This window comes from Narcine bancroftii, chromosome 8, assembly GCF_036971445.1.
Source record: "Narcine bancroftii isolate sNarBan1 chromosome 8, sNarBan1.hap1, whole genome shotgun sequence".
Taxonomy (NCBI): Eukaryota; Metazoa; Chordata; class Chondrichthyes; order Torpediniformes; family Narcinidae; genus Narcine; species Narcine bancroftii.
In genome coordinates, this window is record NC_091476.1 from 88,606,056 (window position 1) to 88,630,595 (window position 24,540).

The 24,540-nt window shown below is 46.3% G+C and overlaps 1 protein-coding gene across 6 annotated transcripts in view; it reads right to left on the reverse strand.

The window, feature by feature from the left end:
- Window positions 1–24,540, reverse strand: part of st3gal4 (ST3 beta-galactoside alpha-2,3-sialyltransferase 4) — a 161,801-nt gene that overhangs the window by 18,543 nt on the left and 118,718 nt on the right. For 3 of the 6 annotated variants that reach the window (XM_069894424.1, XM_069894422.1, XM_069894423.1), the window contains exons 6-11: window positions 19,304–19,364; window positions 18,618–18,713; window positions 16,563–16,752; window positions 8,766–8,888; window positions 5,101–5,250; window positions 26–4,320 (exon numbers count right to left, since the gene is read on the reverse strand). In XM_069894424.1, coding sequence (XP_069750525.1) covers window positions 4,231–4,320; window positions 5,101–5,250; window positions 8,766–8,888; window positions 16,563–16,752; window positions 18,618–18,713; window positions 19,304–19,364 — 710 coding nt within the window. In that variant the 3' untranslated portion in view covers window positions 26–4,230. Of the gene's footprint in view, window positions 1–25; window positions 4,321–5,100; window positions 5,251–8,765; window positions 8,889–16,562; window positions 16,753–18,617; window positions 18,714–19,303; window positions 19,365–24,540 lie in introns of those variants that run through there. The other 3 variants (XR_011343262.1, XR_011343260.1, XR_011343261.1) reach the window with 1 other exon arrangement.

Genomic DNA, 24,540 nt, shown 5'->3' on the forward strand with positions numbered 1-24,540 from the left:
GGGTAAAGAAAACACAGAGAATCAGTGTGATTCATCATTTTTTATTGATGGGAAATTATTAAATACAGACAAGGAAATTTTCCACCTTCTTTCAAATTATCACCAGTATTTAATTAGAAAAAGAGAAACAGGTAGTTTGACCCTCTTCAACATTCTTCACTGTTGATGCTTCTTCACCCACCTGTCCCTCAATCCCTTATTTCTTCAATCTGCAACTTAATTCTTCCTATTTCCCCCCCACCAAGTTCTACATAAATTATCTCTCTTGCAACCTTGTGAGTGGGAAGGGAAGGTTGAAAATCACTGCTCTAGACCCAATTGTTACTGAAATATTTTCCTTGAGAAAAATTGTCATTGGCCCATTTCCTTTGGAGTTCTGAATCCATGCACATAACGAGTCAATTAGGGACGATTAAAACAGTGCTTTCCAAACTTTTTCTTTTGACTCACACCCCACCTTAAGCAATCCCTCACTAATCACTGAGCACCGATGGCATAGGGATTACTTAAAGTGGGATATGAGTGGAAAGAAAAAGGTTGAGAACCACTGATCTCATCAAAACTGGGCAGGTCAGCATTTATTGCATATCACTAATTGTCTTCAAGAGGGAGGCACCTTAAACCACAGCATTCCCTCTAGTTAAGATATGCCACAGTGCAAATGGGAGGGAAATCCAGTAATTAGACCCATTGATGACAAGGACCAGAAGTATGGGATGGTACATAACTCAGAAGGGAATCTGAAAAGCAGAACAGCCCACAAATGGACATTCACAATGGTAAAACCTGCTGCAACAATCAGTTCCCAACTATTGCAACATATCAATTGTTCCCATACTCTTCAAGCCTTGGACATGGAAGAGGTCACAGGCTTGGGCAGGAAAATAACCAGGGCAAGGAACTGCAGGGCATGTTCTAGACTAGACACAGGACAGCCATGGAGCACCAGTAGTAGCAGAAATGAATGGAGTGACCAAGTATTGCTTCACTCTAGTCAGCAGCTGAAATGAGAAAACATTGCATATGGGACCATCCTGCACTCTGCAGCTCATTGGTGGCAAACACTACCTATAGATGCTGGGGATATTCATATAATATGCAAAAGTACTGGAGGAACTCAGTGAGTTCCTCCAGCTGATTGAACAAGGGCTCCCTACAAAACATCACCTCTTTAATGTTGATCTCTTGCATTGGGTGCACAGCTGACTTTAAGTCTGGCCTGAACAGACTTTAACTGCCATTGAATCAGGAAGGCTGGGTAACCACATAAATGTAAAAATAAGCAACTTTGGTTAATATCCAAATATCACTTTAACAATTACGTCACAGTATTCCTGTGCAGGTAGCTGACATGACATTTAAGACCATCCTAAGAACCAATCCCTCATCTGTTGAGCAGATTATGAGGGGCTTCGATAGGGTGGACAGCCAGCACCTTTTTTCCCAAGGTGACTGACAACAGCAAGCACCAGAGGGCACCTGCTTGAGGTGAGTGGAGGAAAGTTTAGGGGAGTGGTCAGAGGTGAGCTTCTTTTTTTTAAATATATGGAGTGATGGCTACTTGGAATGAATTATTGAAGGAGGCTGGTAAAACAGGGAAATTTGTTAAGACTCTTAGGCACATAGACAGATGAATGTAAGATAAAGAAGGTTACAGGTGCGATAGAGGGAAAATTAGATTGTTGTGAAGTTGTCGTCCTCCTGAGGACGATTAGCGGTACAAAATAAATGCTGACTCATCCAGTTTTGATGGGATAATGGAATGACATAGGTCAGCACCACCTCGTGGGCTGAAAGGCCTGTAGTGTTCAATTTTCCTCAATTCTCAGATATAAAGGCAAAAAAAACTTTACTTCATGTAGGTGCTGCATGACCTGCTGAGTTTCTCCAGCACTTTTATGTATTGCCTTTAATACGCGTTTTCTTCTATTCAGAGGATGGACAGCTTTCGAGTTGAGCAGTATTACAGAAGTGAACCTCCAGGTGGATGGAGGAACCAACTTTTGTGCTGGTGTCTAGTTAACAAAGACGGTCTTAAATTATTCTATTTAAATTTAGGCATACAGCAGGGTAACAGGCCCTTCCAGCCCATGAGCCCGTGCTACCCAAATACTCCGATTAACCTAGAACTTCTGTACATTTTGAAAGGTGGGAGTGCCTGGAGGAAACCCACGCAGACAAGGTGAGTGCACACAAACTCCTTACAGACAGGGCTGGATTCAACCTCAGGTCGCCAACGCTTTAAGTGTTGCACTAACCGCTAACGTGCTGCCCTGCAAAATGTCTCCTATAATTGCGGGTACCACAGGAATGATCATCATTCTTAACCTGGGTCAGGTGCCATGTTGCCACCTGGGATATACATTGTGGGAACATCTCACCCACCCAAAGCCCATGAACGGACATTCGCAAGGTAAGGTCTAATTGCAAGACCCCAACCTGCTGTAACTTGGTAATGATCAGAATCCTTCTCTGGCCAACGCCATGCAGATGCAGCAAGAGTTCAGCCTCAACTTGCTGAGGTTTAAAAGGAACACTGAAGGTGTTGGAATCGTGAACAAACATGCTGCTGTAGAAAGTCGGCAAGTCAAGCAGCTTCCATATGTAGAAAAGGTCAGTCACCACTTTGGGTCAGAAACCTTCAAAGCAAAATTGGGGGGGGGGGTTGATATTTTGCATACAAAATATCCAGGAGGTGACACAAGATGGAACAGGTGGTGAGAGGTAGGGGCCATTGAGAAGTGGTGGGGGGGGGGGTGAAGGGGAGGTGGTGAAGTAAAAACAGGAGCAGCTACAGAAAAGGGTGGAAATGGTGATATCAGATAGAAGTGGGCATGACCCAAGATTCCTGGCTCCTATACATCCACAATTAGAATTAATCCTGAAAAATTCAGGGAAAAATTCCCCATTTCTGCATTGTACCAAAAGGAAGCTAATTTAAGAAAACCCGACTCTTCCTTTTAAAAACAAAATCTAGTAATTTCTGCTTTGGAAACCTTCAAGTCAGGAATGCCAGTCTTTTTTAATCATTTATTGTTTTGTTGTTTTGAATGGAGAATTTTGAAATACGTTCACAGGTGGAAAAGAATTTTAAAAAATAATTCTCAAAACCATTAATCAACAGCAAGGCTGTACAGTGTACACAGCACACATGATCCCAAAACAAGAAAATGCTGGAAACACTCAGCAGGTCAGGCAGCATCTGTGGGGAGGGAATCAGTTTCGATGTTTCCACTTAAAGACTCTTTGCCCATTCTAATAAAGGATCTTCAACCTGAACTCTATTTCTCTTTTTAAAGATATAGCCTGACCTGCCAAGTGCTTCGAAAGATTCTGTTTCTAGTTAAGATTCTTAGTGTTTGCAGTATTTGGATTTTTCGCACGGAAATCCTGCCCACTCCGCTTGCCCACATGGAAACAACCTGCCACTCCACAAAACTGAACAGAATTCTGCTGCTATGTGACATAAGTGTAGTGCATTTGACTTAAGGGAATGTTGCTACCCAATCGCTTTTACAGGCTGTCACAACTGACGAACTGGCCCAGCATGGAAAAAAGAACATCATTTATTATCACGTCACTCCATAATGAGGTGTCAGAACCACATTCTCAGCAGCACACGAGGAAATCAGAAGGCCAACTCCCCAGCCCAGCCTCTGTTGCAAGGCAGCGCAGTTCCTGCATTCCGTTGTATTATAGACAAGAGGGGGATTCAACGTTTTCCCCTGGAGAAAAACCCACTTGAAAATTGGAAAGAGCCATTTTACTCCAGTAGAACCAACGAGTTAGGGGCCATTTGAATCAATGTGCCTCCAACTGTCTCTGGTGGACCAAGAGAGAGGCAACAAAATAGGAGGCCCACAGCTGATTGAAAGATAATGAAGGATTGCCTCAGACCCATTTGTACATTGTTTTTTTTCTCCCCCAACTACAACCAATGCATCAAATGTTTTGCGATGAAACTCTTTTCAGCATGACCGCATAAATGGAACATCTGTCTTCCAAATCGCTTCCTTTGGTCCACACCCACTGCTCTATCAGATGAAGAAGAACCAATTGCAGTGATCTTGGCAGCACAGAGGGTAATGTTGATTATGTACACAGGACAGTGTAAATCAGAGAGAAAATCATCCCGCCTCCTGTAATGTGCCATAATAGAAACCAAGGAGACACCACAATCATTTAAAAATCAATAAAATCAAAACTTGTTGCTGTCGTGGAAATAGGAAGCTATAGCAAAACAGTGAGGTATTTTATCGCTCCAGCTTCTACCAGTTTCTTCAGAAACAGTTGCTCATGTGTGATATTGTGTTCAGAATTCTGCAAAGGTAAAAAAAAATTATAAAGCAGAACAAACCGTGCACTTACTTCCTGACTTTTAGATTTTTCTTGTCCTACGAATGTGTTAGTAAAATTAAAAATATTCTCTTCTGGCTATCTGGTTCTTTTCAGTCAGTTTGTGGGGTTTGATATGTGCATCCTGGAGTGGCTGTACAGGTCGATCCTGGACAGGCTCTGCTTGCCACATACTTGGCAGGAAGATACCCCACTCCTCGGAAAGGAACAGCGCGTGCATGAACGGATTTTAGGTGAGTAGGGGGTTGCACAGGTCCAGACCCACCCTCTCAACGCCCCCTCCCCGGGTCCAGCGGCATGGTGAGGTCCAAGACAGCTGGGGGAAGTTCCGTTGCAGTGAACGGCCAGACCAAGTTTCGATGCAGGGGATGCCCTTTCCGAGTTTGCTAGATGGGCGTTGACCCTACGAGCGGGTTGACAGGTCTTGCTTTTCATCCTGCAGGGGGGTCCAGCCACCCTCTGCACCAGGCAAGCCTGGTGGGGGAGCCAGTTTATTTGCCGGCCACCCGACCATGCGACAGGTAGTACTGGGTTACATGGTCCCAATAGCACTCAGATGAGTGACCTGACGCTAAGGGCAATAATAGAAGGAGCAATAAATGGTATCACTGTCAGCCACTCCATACTTGTGAATGGTTTGTGTAACGAAAAAGCACAACGCCTGGAGGTTGACAACTGTACACTCTTCACCGACTTTATGAAAGGAAATACTAAAATGTATCCATTAAACCCTCAAATACTTACGGTCATTGCTTTCATTGTAATTTTGTCGTAGTAGTGAATGGGAGTATCTTGGTGCGCTACTGGATAACCAAAGCCTGCAACATGGACTTCATCACAATAGTTCAAGGCCACAGTAATAGCGAGGAAGCCACTGGTGGGGTGCACTTGTTTCTACAGATTCAAAAAAGAAAAGTTACAGTTTTTGTAAGCAACTGTCAGCAGTAAGGCTGCAACTGCTTCGCTCTAGTTCTTTATCACCTCCATCGGACCCCAATACCACGGGTACAACAGCCCTGCGAAGTACGCATCTAATTTAAGCAACTCGCCGCAGTCAGCAAAGGAAGACAAATCTGTAACTGGAGTGGAAACATCAGGTTCCACAATCCTTACTCAAGTGAACCGTCAATCATAGCTGGAAGGATGTCGCTGAGGGTAAGAACCAGGCTATACAATTCCAATCTTTGTGCCGTTCATGACTTTCCTTTGACGACGATGCTCTGGGAAGTTTATTCAAGTCGTTATATTTTAACCACTTCCATGAAATGTCTGGAGGACTTGAAACGAGAGCCCATACCTTTTGTCTGTGTAATCTCCATCCTTCATTTACTGCTTTCCAAAGAAGACCCCTTGTCGAGATCCAAGAAACCACAGATGCTGGGGGATCTTCAGCAAACCACGAGAACCTGGTGGGACTCAGCAGGTGAGGCGGCATCCCTGCATTGAAACAGTTTTGGGTCGGGACCCTTTTTTGAGACCATTACATCTCCGCGGATGCTGCCTCACCTGCTGAGTTCCCTCAACTTCTCATCGCTTGACCTTGCACAGAACACATTCAAGAGGTTCATCAGCATTTCCCTTCAGCAGGATAAAGACGCACTGAGCGCTCTGGCAGACATTAGGGAGCCCTACCATCGCTATTTACTTGAGCCAAAGGAATTTCTTGCTGCCCTTTTATTTATTCATTGAAGATGCTGGATCTTCCCATCGATTTTTACTCAGTCAGTGATATATTGTCAATAGTGGAATATGTGAAGGTGTTTTAATAGCAAAATAATTAGTCTCAACTTTTTCAGAGAGTAAAAGCAATCAAGTAGCGGGCACTGATCAGTTACTTATATTAAAAAAACACACACACAAATGCTGGAGAAACTCAGCAGGTCAAACAGTGCCTTTATGTAGCAAAGGTAAAGATACATCACCAACGTTTTGGGCCTGAGCCCTTCACCAAGTTACTTATATTATGTAGGCTCTTGTTTCTCATTTACAGTTCAACTGATCATTTGGATACATTAGTCGACTAAATTCAACACAATTTCTTCACCGAAAGATGAATCATTGAATGGAAAAGACAGATTTCTTTGTTAAACCAGTCTTCAGACATCAATACATCTCGTTGGTGCATCACCAAGTGCCACATCCCAATCAAAATTTGTACAAAGATGGTCAAGAGTCTCCAGTGTGTGAAGTTTTCATTATCCCCACTCTCTGCAATGGCAAAGATCAGGACTTTGGCCACCTGCCCTGCATATGTGTCATGGAGTAGGATTGATTAGTCCAGGAACCGACCTCAAATGATGTAAAATCTCCTCTGCAATAGTCTGCAGCCACACATTCCAGTTTCGTTGTGACCGTGCTGAGAGTCTCAGGGATGGAAGGCCTTCACCAGTTTGGTATTCACCTCTGAGGCATAAAGATCACTGCCCTCTAAAGCTCCAGATTGATATGATCTGATGGGATCCAATTTATAAATACATTTATAGAATGAGGCACTTTTGAACCAAGTCTCAACACTCAACTACGTGACACCCACTTCCTGCCATGTGGAAGGGGCGGCTCTCTTTGGAGCTGCTGTTCACATCACTGTATAGCTGAGCCCAGGTCATGTCAGTGCCAGAAAGATGCATGATTTAATTGCAGAAAGATCAATTTCTTAGTTTATTAAAAGGCAAGGATGACACCGTGGTTCAGTTAGTGGAGTCAATGCCTCACAACTCTGCTAACCTGGGTTCAAATCTGGCCTCCAGTGCTGACCATGGGGAGTTTCTCCCTGGGTTTCCAATTTCCTCCTGTATCTCAAAATGAGTGTGCAAGTGGCAGAATCGGGAGGCATTCTTGGGAATCTGGGAGGAGTTTTTGAAAAAATGAAAAAAAATCCTTCTCTTAGATTTTCTACAAACTCTCTCTCTCTTGGGATCCAGGAATTTCCCGTCCTTCAAATCCCGTCATGTTAAAATCCCCTGCAATTATTTTGATATTATCCTTGTGACATGCCCTTTGTATTTCCAGCTGTAACTCATAGTCTACTTCCCGGCTGCTGTTTCGGGCCTGAATATACCTGTATATTACACTTGACATTTCTTAATTCAACCCATAATTATTCTACCACTTTAGACCCTATGTCCCTTCTTTCTATTGATTTAATGTCATTACTTAAGATTGGAGCCACCCCTCCACCTCTACCCACCTGCCTATCTTTCCTATAGACTGCGTATCCTTGGATATTGAGCTCCCAGTCACATGCCTCATTGACCCACGTTTCAGTAATGGCCACAATGTTGTATCTTTGCAGTTGAACCTGAGCAACCAGGTCATCTACTTTGCTTCTGATGCTATGTGCATTTAAGGAGAGAGCCCCGAGACCCAATACTGATATCATGTGTGCTGTATTCCTGTTGAACAGGACTTTCTCCTGCCTGCTCACCTTCCTTTCCTTTGTGTCATTATTGACTAACTCTTTACTATTTATTTCCTTCTCTGTCATAAGGTGACTGAGACACCTGCCACATATACAATATGGAAAGAGGCCCTTCAGCCCATTGATTCCATACTCACCATTAACTGCCCATTTTATTTAGTTTGATCAATTTCTCCCACAGTTTCTAACACTTACCCATGCATAAGTGGCAGTTTACAGTGAACAATTAACTCTGCCCTTCTCAACCTTTTTTCCAACCTTTGACTCTGCTCAAAGTTTATGGGGCCCCCTTCCCTGTGAAACATTTTAATGTTTCAATTTAATTTAATTTAGACATACAGCACGACTATTTCAGCCCATGAGCCGGTGCTGACCATTTACACCCAATTAATCCCAAACCTCCGGTTGGAGGAAACTGGAGCCCCTGGGGGGAAACCCACGCAAACACGTGGAGAATGTAGAAACTCCTTTTAGGCAGCGCGGAATTCACTCTGGTCCTGATCGCTGGTGCTATAATGGTGTTGGACTAACCACTTCGCCAACCATGCCACCCAAGTTTTGGTTTCTTCTGTACTTCTCTCCTACCAACTACCTTAAAAAAAGCATTAAAATTTTTATGTAATGTGAGGTGAAAACAAGGTTCCAATGTGCTGTGATTTTACCTCCCCCCCCCCCCCCCGTTATAGGACCCCCATAATGGCTGAGTAACCCTACCAATATCCATGTGTTTGGGATGTGGGGGGGGGGGGGTTTGGGGGGAACCCAGGTGATCACAGAGAGGGTGTATGTAAGTCCACACAGAGAGGACTCAGCCAGGATTAAACCCAGGTCTCTAGTGCTGCACTGCCCACATGAGGCCAATTGTTCCTCGACGGAAGGAACATTGAACTACTTCTGCATTGAGATTTTTTTTGCAAATCCATCACAACTAAGAAACAGCTATGATTTTCTTGAACAATTAAATTCCTAATTTGCAAATCGCTGTCCTTACCTTCAGTGGAATGTTCAACAATTTAGTACCAGCTTGGTGTATGTAATAAGGGTTGAGGATTCGGATGTTAGTAGGATTTGTTTCCCAAACCAAGGGCGGAGGCTTCCAGAACCCTTTGCTTGTCTGGAACAGAAAGAAATTATGCTAGTTTGAAGTGCTGAAGCAACAATCATCGGCTAATAATTAGCCAAAGATTTGGTGAAACCTGAATTTTTGAGGTCCACAGAGAAATCATCCATCACCCCACTGAACACCAGCAGCTAACTGTGAATGAGGACACTGAAATAGGACAAGGCCATTTAGCTTATCCCGACTATTCCACCATTCAAAGAGAATGTGCATCTGTACCTAACTTCCATATATCCCTTATGATCTTTAATTTGATTTAGGGATACAGCTCAGTAACACGTCCTTCAGGGGTCCACAAGCCTGCACTGTCCAAATACACCCAATTAACCAACCAACCCTGTATGTCATTGTAGGAAATCTGAGTCCCCAAGGAAAATTCATGCAGACTTGGGAAGAGCGCACAAACTCTAACAAGGGTCGCTGGCGCTGTAATAGTGGTGCGCTAACCATGCCACCCTGACAAAGAGGAGGCTACCTCTCAGGAGCACCGGATGCAGTAGGCTCAAGGCTCTTGGCCTCACATGTTAGAATTGTTTAGGTCCCTGAACAGTGATGAGGGAGGAGGTGCCAGAGAAAGTGTCGCACTTCCCGCGGCTGCAGGGGAAAGTATCCTGAGAGGTGGGTGGGGAGGGAGTCACAGAGGGAGCGATCCCTGCTGAAGCCCGGGGAGGGGTAGGTGTATCTGGTCTAGTTGGAACTGGCAGAAATAATGTGCATGGAGCGGGGAGGGGGTGCATGAGGAGGGAGCGGGGTTAAAAGCAGAACTATGAAAATAGATGAAATGCAGATGGCTCTATTTACCACAGTAGAGGGTAACCCGAAACTGTACAAGGAGAATATCTCAGATGTCCTGGAATGGACGCCTCATCTTGAAACCAGATGTGGCAAAGATGGTGAAACTGGCAGAAGGGAATGGTATGTGATAGGAGGTAGCCGGGCTTCGTAGTAAATGTCAGTATGTAGCTTGCTTCCTGAAGAGGGAGAGAGGGAGATCGATCTAGAAAGGGGAGAGGTGTCAGAAAGAGTCCAACTAAACTTCAGAGCAAGGTGGAGATCAGTAGCAAAGTTAATAAAGTCGAAGGGTTCTGCATGAATGTAGGAAGTAGCTCCAATTCAGTCATTGATTTTATGGAGCAAAGGTGGTGCCAGGATGCTGTTCCACATTGCCAACAAACAAGCAGGCACAGCTGGGGCCCATGCGAGTGCCCGTGGGTGGATGAGAGTGTTGCAGAAGGGAAAGTAGTCAAATGCTGTTGGTGGTGGTCTTTGAGACCTTCCTGATAGGGGCGATATAGACTGGACATCAATAGAGAAGATGAGATAAAGGGGACCAGGGAATCAGAAATTGTGAAAGTGATAGCAGGACATAGGAGGTAACTTTGTTCCTCTATCTGCATTTGCTGCCTGATTTAGATGTTCCCTGCAGTTTCTCTCATTTCTTTGAAAGTTATAACTTTTGTCACATTTCTTCATTTCACGTATCCATGCAGGTACATTACTTTCTATATCCGTGAAATGCAGTTCCAACAACATTTATTTCTGTTGCAACTATCTCCAGAGTGTAGAAGAAGAACTGCATGGTATACCTATTCATTCATAATTTTAAATGGTTTAGAATATTCATAATTTATGTATGGATATTGTTCCTTTTTTGAGAGTATGTTACAAAAAGTTGACCATATCAACTTGGATCAGATTTAAATGTGCACATCTTTTAATCTTGTCAGAACACATCCATTTTTAAATTACCATAATTCTGTTCCATCAGGATAGAACAGCAAAGTGTACCTGCAAATTAGAATCAATGTATGTACAAGACATTTTTCAAGATCTTTAGTTAACAAAATTGTGGAAGGTCCCATTTATTGAATGAATGGGACATAATTGCCATGTGTATGTTTTCTACTGAAGGTTATTTATAATGAGCTATGGCCATCCAGTGGTTCCAGATGCAGCAGGAGAGGCAGCAACATGTATAGGACCAACTGGGGTGTTTCTGAATGAGGGTAGACTTTACACAACAAGGGTAGACTCAGACCACCCACATTTGGCAAAGCATCTGGCCTGCTCCTCCACACAACCCTGCAACAAGACCAGTGATGTATCAACACGAGGGGTAGATCTACAACATCTGACCCAACAGCTCTACCCATCCATTGCTACTAGGCATGCTAGAGGAATTGAATTCAGGAGTAGGGAGGTAATGTTGCAACTGTATAAGGTACTGGTGAGACCGCACCTTGGAGTACTGTGTCCAGTTCTGGTTTCCATATTTGAGGAAGGATATACTGGCTTTGGAGACGGTCCAGAGGAGGTTTACTGGGTTGATCCCTGGGATGAAGGGCTTGACTTACGATGAAAGATTAAATCATCTAGGATTGTATTTGCTCGAGTTCAGAAGAATGAGAGGAGATCTTATAGAAACATATAGGATTATGAAGGGTATGGATAGAATAGATGTAGGAAGGTTTTTTGAGCTGGCCGGGGAAACTAAAACCAGAGAACACATTCTCAAGATTTGGGGGAGTAGATTTAGGAGAGATGAGGAAAATAGTTTTTCCCAGAGAGTAGTGAATGTTTGGAATTCTCTAACCAGGGAAGTGGTTGAGGCTGCCTCATTAAACATATTTAAAATTTGGTTAGATAAATTTTTACATGATAGAGGAATTAGGGATTATGGGGAGAAGGCAGGTAGGTGGAGTTAGGTCATAAATTAGATCAGCCATGATCGTATTGAATGGCAGAGCAGGCTCGATGGGCCATTTTTGGCCTACTCCTGTTCCTACTTCCTATGTTCCTATGCACTACTGACTTCACTTGAATGGAGTGACCAACCTTCACTTAAGAGTCAATGTTTTCATTTTAAATACACAAAAAGAACACAAGAAACCCAAAGTAGGAGTGAACCACCTGTCCCCTCAAGCCTCAATCCCCAGACCTGTCACAAAATTCATCTCCCTCCCCCTTAAATACACCCAATGATCGGGTCTCCATGACCTCTGGGGTACAGAAATTCACCACCATTTGTGAACAGAAATTTCCATGCACTTTAATTTTAAATAACCAGCCCTCATCTTGAAACTAAGCCCCTGTTTTAAGACTAAACCAGCAAAAACATCCATATCATAGTAGTGTCCCCTTAGAATCTTGTCTGCTTCAACATGGTGACTCCTCATTCTTCTAACATTTTAACTACTTTACAGCTTGCATGAGGTCTTCCGTAAACTTAATTTTTTTATTTGTGCTTGATGCTTTTAAATGTCTCTGATGCCCAGAATTGTCAGTAAGCTGTAATTGAGTAAATGGACTAGCCGATAGCTATCACTTGCAGGGGACGGCACCCCCTGGATTAGCAACATTGGCAAGTTCACAGGTCATTGGTCACCAAAGGTAGGGTGACCCTAAACTTCTTGTGACAGGGCATGTGCCCATTTAATTGCTTTAATTGAGGGGGAGAAAACAGGCATTTATTGCCAATCTCTAATTGGCCCTGAATCGAGTGGCTACTTCCTGGGCCATTTCAAAGAGCATTTCAAAGGTCAACCACGCTGATGGGTTTGGAGACCGGGCAAGGCTTGGAGGAGATCAGTGATAGCTCGCCAAAAGTACCAGCCATCACTGTCACACTACGATGTTTGACTTCATTCAGCTACCACTCAGCCTTCCCATAGACCTTTCCATCTGCGTTGCACTGAGATAGATTGGCTGCCTTCCCCATCAGTGTCTGTGGACACAATGCACAATATAAAGGAGGGGAGGACACATCTGCAAATGACATTTGGTACAGAGGCAAACACACATCTCCCATAATTTAGTGCACCAAAGTGCTGGAGATACTCAGCAAAACTCAACACCTGTAGAAAAGTTCAGGCCCAAAAACGGAGAGAATGCAGAGGATTTATCAGGATGGTGCCTGGATTGGACAACATGAGGGCAAGAAGGTCTCCCTAGGGTCTCGAGTGCAGAAAGCCTTCTGACTGTACCAGAGGTTTGGACTGGAGCTCAGGCTGCCAATGGATCGAGGAGGGGTCTGTGCAGATGCAGAGGCTGTGGGAGCACTGGACACGAATCACAAACACTCAGCCACCCTGAAGGGACTCTCGTTTGCTTCTTTTTCCCTTAATGTTAGGAGCGCCGGGCAATGCCCACGGTGACTCTTTATTTTCCTTACAACAGGCAAAAGGAAATTTTGTGTTATTACATCACAATAAAAGGAATCTCGAATCTTGAAGCAAGGTTGACAGAGCTAGGGCTTTTAATATTTAAAGCAATGAAGGATGACTTAATAGAGGTGTATAAGGGGCTTAGATTGGGTGGACAGCCAGCACTTTTGTTTGGGAACAAACAATAACAATCATCAGTGGGCATCTGTTTAAGGTGAGTGGAAGAAAGTTGAGGGTAGGCTTTTTTTTACTCAGAGTGTGGTGGGTGTTTGGAATTCATCGCCGGGGGTGATGGTGGAAGGTGGTACAACAGGGACATTCAAAAGACTCTTAGACAGGAAAAGGATGCAAGATAAATAGGTTATGGGTGTGAGGTGGGGGAAAAAAAAGTCCATTATTGTTGTGGAGTAGGTTTCCATACATTGGCACAACATCATGGGCTTAAGATCCTGTACTGTGGTGTAACATTCTATGAAATGCCAAAAGCCCTTTGCTTCTTATGGATGCTGTGTGACCGGCTACATTTTCCCAGCACTCTTGTGCACTGTACTAAGCCCCAGCAGCTGGTTTATCTCCCGAAATTTTTTCCTGAGGCAGGTCTGGCCTCAACCAGAACACAGGCAGAGTTGGCTGAGTTCTCTCTCACTGCGGCTGAATGGTCTGCCCTCACAGTCTGACTTTTGTATCCCTGCACACCTACCTCAATACACTCCACGTCCACCACACGAATGAGCTCACCTTCCATCGTCTCCTCCTCCATGCCTTTTTTTTCCAACAAGGTATCCCAACACCCCTCCCCCCACTCACATCTTGCTGGTCTCCAGCTCTTATTGGACATCTCCCTCCAGCCACTTTCTTGCACCTGATCGGTTCCAACCTCTGATGGAATATCAACAGGGTGGACCACTTCACCACATCACCCTCCCACTCCCGCCCTTGAACGCAGCTCTCTGCTCACTACGCTTTATGACTTAACTCACCCAAAGGCATGAATGGGGAATGCTCTGATTTCAGCTGGCCTTTACCCCACCCTGTCCCATCGTATCCCTCTGACCTTTACATGCTCTGCTACTCACCTCTCTCTCTCACCACTTCCCTCCCAGACAACCAACCCCCTTCACCACCATGCTCTGCCCACCTCTCCCATTTTCACAAGCAACTCACAAATTTGCTAGAAAAGGGATGAGTGCACAAATGATTCTCGCTGAGTCCAGAGATACAAAAGCAAACATCCATGGGAAGTAAAGTTTCAGGCCTGGCCCTTTGTCCAGTATGGGCCAAAACAGGTAGGAGACTGAATAAATAGGTGCAGGGTGGGGAAGGAGAGGGGCAGGCCAACAGGAGAGTAAGTGCAGGAAAAGAAAGCTACACAGTGCTCAGGGAAGGCCATTCTCTGATAGGAGAGGGAAGGAAGGGGGTGGGGATCTGGAGGAAAGAGCGAGAGGAACAGAGAGAGATTCAGGGAAGGGGGTTAACCCTTTTATTCAGGCATCTACACTTTTAGTTCTCACAGTTGACAAAGGGCCCCAGCCTATATATGTTGGTGACCCTTCACTTCCTATGAATGCTGCATGGTCTGCTGAGTTTCTCCAGCTCATTTGTGTGTTTCCCTCGACCCCAGAACCTGCAGACTTTCTAGTTTAATTCATTTTCATTTGTCGTCCTCCTTGTATATTTTTTAAATTTTTTTTGCACTAGAAGGCCCTTCCAGCCCATGGAATCTGTGTCGCCCAATTAATCGGTATTACGTTTGCAATCTCCCCTTCCCATCCTAAGCCCCAAAGAAAAGGACCCAACCCAAAATGCTCCCTCCGTTCCACAGGCGCTTCCTGAACAGTTGACTCCTCCAGTCGGCTCTCCGCTGCTGCTGGCCGGAGGAGCTGCCAATTCACTGCTCCCCGCTGCAGCACCGAAACGGCACAGCGATCAGCTAGGGCAACATCCACAGGTCAGGGGTGGGCACACTGACACCTGCCTTGGCCGACCTAAATGCACTTGCACAGAACGCTCAGGATGCTACATAGGATTGGAGGGTTACTAACCAAAGAGTAGATGCCGATGACGCTGGTTCACATCATCGGGTCAGAGACTGGACTGCACAACGGGGCATCAAATCCCAGTTCAGCACCAATTTAAGAGGAAGTTAGATAAGCATTTGAAGGGATAAAGTGGAAGTAAATGGAGAAAGACTAAAGAGACGAACTGGGACATAGTCAACGGGCTGTGTGGCTTAGTTCTTTAACTAAGCAAGGCAAGAAGTGGATTTTACTGAACCTTTGGGCATGTTCTGGTAATGAAACCAATCCAGATCGACTATCTAGTTCCAAGTGGAAAATAATCTCTCATCTGATGCCCCAGACCCTATGCATGAATGGCACAGCAGATCGACCCGAGCTTTTCTGACCAAACCGAGTTCACAGAGGGTCTAAGTCAAGGGTGGCCAACCTTCTAATGTTTAATTTAGACCTACAGCATGGTAAAAGGCCATTTCAGCCCATGAGTCCGTACTGGGGGGCTGTAGGTTAATTGGGCGCACAGATTCGTGGGCTGAAATGGCCTGTTACCGAGCTGTATGTCTAAATTAAAAATTAAAAGGTTGGCCACCCCTGGTCTAAGTGCACTTCCAGAGGGGGTAATATTGATTCCAACCAGTGACCTTCGTCCAAATTGTTGAATCACTTCTTTCCCTGACTTTTGAGAGTACAAAGCCGGGGCAAGCTGTACAGCACCCCCACATGGTAGGGCAGCAAGAAAGGCCAACAGCAAGTGGGAACATTTCAGACAACGGTCAGAAACATTTCATCATGAAGACTCATGCACAAAAAATGATAATTATCTGCAGGAGCGTTTAAACGACAAAGGCATAGAGGGCAACGAAGTGTTGTTAAACAAGAAAGTCTGCGGAGGCTGGGGGTCAAGTGCAATGCCCAAATGCGCTGGAGAAACTCAGCAGGTCACGCAGCATCCACAGGAAGTAAAGGAAGCCAACATTTCAGGCCTGGGCCCTTTGTCGAGGTCTGTGCAACAAAAAAAAAATCAGGCAGGTGGCAAATAAAAAGGTGGAGGGAGGGGCCAGGAGTTAAGAGGACAGAGGAAAGGAAGGAGGGAGGGGTGGAAGGGGCAGGGGGAGGAGCACAGGCAAACAGGAAATGGGTCGCAGAGGGTGGGAGGGTAGAAGAGGAAAAAAAGCTGGGGAGAGAGGGAAGGGAGGGGGAGCTGGAGGAAAGGAGACCGAGAGAGAGAAGGTTACCGACTAACTGCTGGTAAATGAGAGCGCTGTAGCTAATGGGGTAAAGAACCTATGACTACAATGAATGCAAGAATCCATCTCATGTTGTGATGCAAATAATACCAATGGCACAAAACTGTTGAGGATATCAACCACTGCACCCTGGCTCCCATTTCGCTGGTGTTTCATGCAATGACGGGAGAAAGAAAGGTGATGCTTCAATTGACTAAGCCCGCCAGCGACCGGATCTTTCCACAACAATAGTCCTCACTCAACTCTTTTCTCGTTGTACAGGATTGCACTGAGCCAACGGACATCCACCTGCTTGAAGGGTAAAAACACGAGCAGTGTGTTGGGATTGTTTTCAACCTTGGGTTTCAAACCCGCCGATTCAGGATAAAAGAAACGCAGAGTGGTTTTGTTGCCAACATCCTTCTCGTAACCTCGGACAGGAGCATCGTTTAGTCTGCAGAAATGAAAGAGTGCAATTTATCCATCCACGGCCTCTCACGGGCAATGCCCTCTCCTCAACTTTCTAGTCCGTGTCTCTACACTGCACTTCACCTCCAAGCTCATTTGGTCAAGGGGCCAAACTTTCTCGTCGATGACTCTGGACTCGGCGAGAATTATTTGTGCACTCAGCCCCGCAACCCCGCCCCAAACCCTTCCCATCAGCAGCTAAGTTATCCCTCTATGCCTCCCCACACTGCAAAGGGAAGATGAGGAACTGATCGCTGTACCTTTCCAGTGCTGCAGCAGGGAGTGGTGAATTGACAGCTCCTCCAGCCAGCAGCAGCGGAGAGCCGACTGGAGGGAGTAGACTGTACAGGCAGCGCCTGTGGAACGCAGGGAGCATTTCGGGGTGGGTCCTTTCCTTTGGGGCTTAGGATGGGAAGGGGAGATTGCAAAAGTCGCTCAGATTAGCAGCTAGAAGCCTCGTGCACACTAATTCTTGAGTGACAAGATGTATTCAGACAGCACCCCTACACCTACCCACTGGCTGCTGGGGCAGGCAGCTCTGCTATAACGCATGTTTTCATAACGCAAATTGCATATAAAGTGGTCAATAAGTGGAGGACACTGCAATACAGGGCTCCACTGGTTATAACGGGATTGTGTTTGGGATCTAGCACTGCACGCCTTAGTAAAACTGTCTTTGAAATAAATACCTGTTTCCTTGAAGCCTCTCGCAGCAATGATACTCTATTTAAACAACGTCCCGTCACATCCGCACGAGGTTAATTTATTTACGACAATTTACTGACCTATTCCATATTTTTTTGAATTTTATTTAATTTAAACAGGTCTTTAGGGCCCACAGCCCGTGCTACCTAAATACACCAATTAACCTACAAACCCCATACGTTTTTGAAGAGTGGGAGGGATCTGGAGCAGACCCAGGGAAAACGTACAAACTCCTGACAGACTCAAACCCAGGTCGCTGGCCTGTAATGACACTGTAACCACTATGGTAGCTTGGAATTAACAAAACACACACTGTCAAAACTCCTTTTATTGAAAATCCTGTAGGATAACAATAACTTGTCTAATGTGAGTCTGAGCCTCTAATCCCAAACACCTTGTTTTTCTAACGTGGCCTTCTATAACATGGTATTCTTAACCCTTTGAACTCTGGCTATTTTTCACACTTCATAATACACACTCTGGATTGGGTTTTTTGGTAAACTACAGTACGATCACCAGTACGAACCAGCTGGTGGTTGAGTATAAAACCAGCCCTGGAAAACAGGGAGTCCAAAGCGTTCAAACAACACTCATATTATAGCAGGATTACCTGAACAGCCTCAAAATTCTTTACCTCATGTTGCAATCCCTCAGCAACTTCCCCCCATCTTTACTAGAGTGTTAAATTCATCCAGTTCTGTTTTCTGATCACCCCCCTTTTTCAGTCATCAGAGCCGCAAGCTTTGAAAGCTCCACCTCAAGTATTCCCTCATTTCCCCCGCTCTCTCATCCCTGCTCTCGCACACACAAAAGCACACACATTCTTCGCCCTTCTAAAATTATTAGAGGGTCCTGACCAAACTTTTCTCATCTCAGCTCAGTGCTCACCTAGCTTGGTGCCAGCTTTATGTCCTGTGAAGTGCTTTGCTGCCATTTTTAATCAAGGCTGTGTTGACAGAAACAACTGCCATTGTGTGAGTAACTACGGTAACATAAGCTAGGGCAAATGGAAAGCTGCAACAGAAGCTAAGAGCACTCACTCTGCAGTTAGCGCCCAAGTTCACGGGAAATCTGCAAGCTCGCTCACTCACGCACAGAGCCAGAAGGAAACAAATTTCGAGAAGGCTCACAAGAGATGCGTCTCACCGAATGACAACATCGTAGTTGTTGATCATTTCTCCAAGCGAGCTGTTCCTCATGGTATATCCATTACCGATGATGATGCATCTTTTACAAGCTAACCTGACAAAAGACAGAAGGCTGCAATAAAAATAAGGTCCACTCATGTACATTGACGAAAAACTAAACAACCAAAATGGACACAGCATGTGATGCTTGTGTCCCTCCTGATACCAGCACTTTTATTTTTCCATTACTATAGATGTTTAAACACTTTTCCCCCTTAATATAATGGTTGTACTTTATTAATTTGCTTTATTAAAGCTAATATTGAGCAAATTCTATCTTCATCTAATGCCATATCTTTCAACTGCTTTTTAATTTTTTTTGTAAGAGATACAGCACGGTAACAGGGCCTTCCAACCCACAAGGACATGCCCCCCCCACCCCCATGCGACCGATTCACCTTCTAACCCCATGCGTATTTGAATGGTGGGTGGAAACTGGTGAACCCAGAGGAAACCCAGGTAGACACGAGGAGAATGTTCCAAGCGCCTACAGGCAAGCGCTGGATTTGAACACAGGTCGCAGGCCCTGTAATCGCACTGCGCTAACTTCGCCACTAAATGTGTCACCCCTTATCTGTCAGAACCGAGGCGCATAAACGCAACAGCTATCGAGCACACACATCCTCTCGATGATCAGCAACTTACCTCCTAACATTTTCAGGCATGTCATAATGTATTTTGGCCAATATCCTGTTGATTGCTTGCTCTGAAATGAAAGTGAAAAGTTTGTAATGACTCTCATTGACTGACACCCTCAAAGTCCATCATCAATATTCAGAGAATCACTGGATAAAGAGCAGAGCAGAGGTTCAATGACTCATCTCCTTCCACTTTCTACAAGCTAGGATGGCTTATAGCAAGAGGATACAATTGTGTGGGGGCAGGGTTAGCATAACAATGTCATGGTTAACGTAGCAGTTAGCGCAACGCTGTTACAGCACCAGCGATCAGGACTGGGAAACGAATCCTGCGCTGTCTGTAAGTAGTTGGTATGTTCTTGCCGTGCCTGTGTAGGTTTTCTCTGGGGGCTCCAGTTTCCTCCCAATGTTCAGAATGTAGGTTCATTGGGTGGTACGAGCTTGTGGGCCGAAAGGGTCTGTAACCGTGCTGTATGTCTACATTTAAATTTAACACCACTCAAGAAGTTCTCTGCTGTTTGGGACAAAGCAGTCCCCTTGAACAGCACCCCTTTCCAGCGTAGGAAATGCTCTCTCCCTCCTCCAGCACACGGTGGCCATAGTGTGCAGCTCATCTACAGGGAGCACGGCAATCACCAACCAAGGCTTCTTTAACAACGCCATTCAAAACGACTGTAGGGCAGCTTGCAGACAGAGAAAATGTCAGCTGCAGCTTTCCTTCCAAACCATCCAGCAAATATAGCATTGTACTTCCATCACTGTGCAGTCTAAATTCTGGAGCCCCATCCTCCAACAGCACCGCTGGGGGCTGCAGCAAGCAGAAGAGTTAGCACTGCTGACAATGGCACTTGAACACCATCACCTCAATGCCAGTCAGGGATGGGCCCTAAAAGCTGCCCCTTGGCCCTAGAAGATGAATTTAGAGCAAAGCATGGCTTTGGTTCTGTCTGCAGTCTATTCCACGCTATGGGATGCTTCTCAAAGTTGCACAGTTGAAAATTCAGTGTTTAATAAATACTGGGTTTCAATTATTTTCACCCTTTTTTTAGACAACTGCTTGCCTCAGGAATTCGCAATGTGATACAGATGCTCCCTTCACCATTGCAACAAACTGCTTCCATTTCAGCCTTGGCTACTCCCACCATCTCACATCCTCTCCCAGACCAGCTACATCAAAGTGCAACTGCAATTTCACTAACTGGCGGTGAATACAACTCAGGACCTAACTCAAAACTTTATTCCCTTCCCTGGCAACATCTACATCTCTCGCTGCCTGGGAAAGGTGGCCAACATACTAAAGGACCCCCCCCCCTCCCCCATACACACTCTCTTCACCCTTCTGCCATTAGGGAAAAGGCCAAGAGTGTGATAGCATGTGCCAGCAGGGCTAAATGACAGCACAGCAATCAGGCTTCTGAACAAGGCCCTCCTGCTTGGTGCTGACTGATCTTTCTTTTCATTGCATTTCTGTAATTTTTTTTGCACATCTGTATGTTAGAGCTAACCCGTCAGCCTGCTCACAGAAAAACCCTTCCCTCTGTACAAAGTATTTTGTGACAAATAACCTTAACTAAGCAGCAAACCTGGGAATAATTCTGTAAAAGCTCTTACTGGAGACCACACAGCTGATACACAAGACATTCACTCTTCCCATGAGACCATATTCAAGAAAACATTCTAATTGTGGCTTACTTAGAGAGGCAGATTTTATGAGGAAATATTTGATGTCAAAAGATATTTTAATTGATATCCATGATCTGATCCAGCATAATACAGATGGAACAATTGTTAACAGGGCGCCATGCAACCACATCCTGTTTCTTTACATTTATTTAGATTTACACATACAGCCTGGTAACAGGCCATTTTTTCCCACAAGCCTGTGCCGCCCAATCATGCCCAAATTGAACGACAAACCCCCGGTACATTTTTTCTTTAAACGGTGGGAGGAAAGCAAAACCCCAGGGGAAAACCCACGCAGACACAGGGAGAACGTACAAACTCCTGACAGACAGTGCGGGATTTGGACCCCCGGGTCCCGATCACAGATGCAGTAAAAGTGTCGTGCTAACCACTACACCAACCATGCTGGTGTAGCGGTAGCTACAGCGAAGAGATTCACAGCCACCATGTTGGTTGCACTCAACGACTGTTTTATTCAAATCCCATGCGCGCCCCTTTAAGGGCAGAGTGAGCTCGGCCACCGGGTGCGCGGTGATGTCATAACGGCTGCTCGAGGCACGTGTTGGGCTGGGAACATGAGACAAGGGAGAAGCCCTGACGGCACCACCTTCTCATGGCTGCCCTGCCACGCGGCAGTACAAGTGGGGCTGGTTCACTACGAGAGAGTGCGCCGCCACACAACCCCCCCTAAAACCGGTTTACACGCCCCGCCGCTTGGGAGGACGGCCTCGACGTTTGGGCTTGGCCATTTGAACCGGTCGCAAAAGGTCCAAGTGTGCTACTTTTCGGCGGTCTATGGTGAACAGTTCATTTTTGCCCCCAATATCTAATGTAAAAGTCTTGCTGGACAGCCGGAGACTTCCCACGAGCCCTCATACGGGCACTGCAAAGGTATAATGTGCGATCCACACCGAACAAAAACGAATTCCGCCAAGTCCAGTTCTTTGGAAAGACAGACCGGTCGGGTGCCATAATGCGTGGGAGGCGGGGGCTAGTGAGGCGAGCTTGCTGTGGAGATCTGCCAACAGGTTCAGGTGCTCAGTCATAGAGTTGGGTTCTGGGCTGAAGAACTCACCGGACAATGAGAGTGGCGTGCCATACACCAATTCTGCAGATGAAGTCTGTAGATCCTCCTTGGGTGCTGTTCTATGCCATGGTGGACCCAGGGTAGTTCATTTACCCAACCGGAGCCTGTGAGGCGAGCCATGAGGGCTGACTTCAGGTGGTGATGAAATTTGCTTGCGAGTGATAAGCCATGGTGTGGTGGAGTTTGATCCCCTGAAGGTTTGCCAATTGAGTCCAGAGGGCAGAGGTGAACTGGGCGCCTCTGTCGCTGGTGATGTGCGCCGGAACTCCAAACCTGGCGATCCAGTGGCCAACCAAATTCCTGCCGCATCTCTCGGTGGAAGCCTCCTTGATGGGAATGGCTTCCGGACATCTCGTGGTCCAGTCGACTACCGTGAGCAGGTAGCGTGCCTCCCTGGACACCGGCAGGGGGCCCACGATGTCAACATGTATGTGTTGGAATCTCTTAACTGCCGGGTCGAACTGCTGAATCGGGGCCTGCATATGCCAGTGGACCTTGGAGGCCTGGCACTGAGTGCAGTTCCTCGCCCTCTTGGCCACCACCTTCTTGAGCCCGTGCCACACAAACCGATCCGTCACCATACGTACCAATGTCTTCACCGAGGGGTCTGCTAGATTGTGGACCATGCTGAAGGCCCGCGTCCTCCACTGCGGCAGGACTACTGAGCATGGTGAACCAGTGGAAACATTGCAGAGCACTGTGTTTGGGCTGTTCGGCAACTGAACATCCTGGAGGTTGAGCCCCGAAATGGCGGTCCAGAGGGCTGGCATCTCCGCGTCTTTCCTCTGCGCCTGCGCCAGTTGGGTGTAGTTGAGGCTGGGGGGGGGGGGGTGCAAGGATGTTGATTGCCAGTTGGGAAAGCGCGTCCATCACGACGTTATCTCTACCTGCCCTGTGCCAGATGTCAGTGGCGAACTCCGACACATAGGAGAGATGATGATGCTGGCGGGCTGAACGCAGTGAATAGTCTGCCCTACAGGAAGTACTGGATGGCTAGGTACAGCTCCAGGAGCTTCCGGTCGAAGGCACTGTACTTGAGTTCCAGTGGGCGAAGGTGCCTGCTAAAGAAAGCCAGAGGGCGCCACTGTCCATCAACCCACTACTCAAGTACGCCCACCCCCCCCACGGCCATGGCTGAGGTGTCTACTCCGGGCGCGGGTGAACTGATAAGGTGGCGCTGGCTAAAGCATCCTTCGTTGCCGCAAAAGCACCCTCTGTCTCTTCTGACCAGACCAGACCTTTGTCTTTAGAGGCAATCAATGAGAACAGTGGCTGCATGATGCGGGCGGCGCCGGGGATGAAACAATGATAAAAGTTCACCATACCTACAAATTCTTGCAGGCCCTTGAGGGTGGTGGGTTTGGGGAACTGCCGCACGCCGCGACATTTTCTGGCGCGGTAGTCGGCCTAGTGTTGTGGTATCTGGCTGCTGGAATTTTATCTATGTTTTCATTTTTTTGGTCGTAGTTACAGATGGCCATAAGTCTTTTAGGTCATGAGTTGGGGACTACTGTAAATCAATCCTGTGGATACACAAGGGAACTGTTGCTTCACTTGAAAGGCCTGTTTGGGGCCCCAGACCATGGTGAGGGAGGTGGTGTGGGTGAAAGTGTGGCACCTACTGCAGCCACAGGGGAAGGTGGTGGTGGGGGTGATAGGGATGAGTGCACAAGGGAGTTATGAACGGAGTGGTCCCTATGGAAGGCAGAGATGGGAAGATGTGTCTGGAAATGGGATCCTGTTTTAAGTGCTGGAAATTCCGGAGGATAATGTATTGGATGCGAAGGCTAGTGGGATGGTAGGTGAGGACAAGGGGAATCCTGGGTTTGTTGTGTGTGGGGGGGCAGAGGGGGCCAGGCCAGATGGGTGGGAAGTGGAGGAGATGTCGGGGAGGGCTGAGTTGATGATGATGGAGGGGAAGCCAAGTTTGTGATATGGCTTCCTGCTGCACTTGAAAACCAAACTTTCATGATTTCTGAAGATGGTCGACAAGGTGGTAAAGAAGTCATGTGGGATACTTGCCTTCCTTCACAGGGCAGGGAAGAGGAGGGAGGTTATGGTATAAAACATTAGTTTAGCCGCACCTGGAGTACAATGTCGAGAGGCAATTTAAAAAAAAATTTAGACATACAGCAAGGACCTCTAGCCCATCCACCAAATACACCAATTAGCCTATAAACCCTATTTTTAGAGGGCAAGAGGAAACCGGTGCATCTGGAGAAGACCCACACAGACATGGGGAGAAAGCACAAACTCCTTACAGTTAGTGCTGGGGCACTGACCTCTAATCTGGCTGCAGCCAGTCAATAATCCTCAGACTCCTCCTCTTACCCTCCCCCCCCCCCCCCCACAGGACCCCATCAAAACTCATCAAACCATTGCGTCACGCACCATTTCCGAGCTCATCACGTCCACTCACCTCCTTGGCACGGCCTTCAATCTTATCGTCTCCCAACCCCGTACCGCCCGTTTGT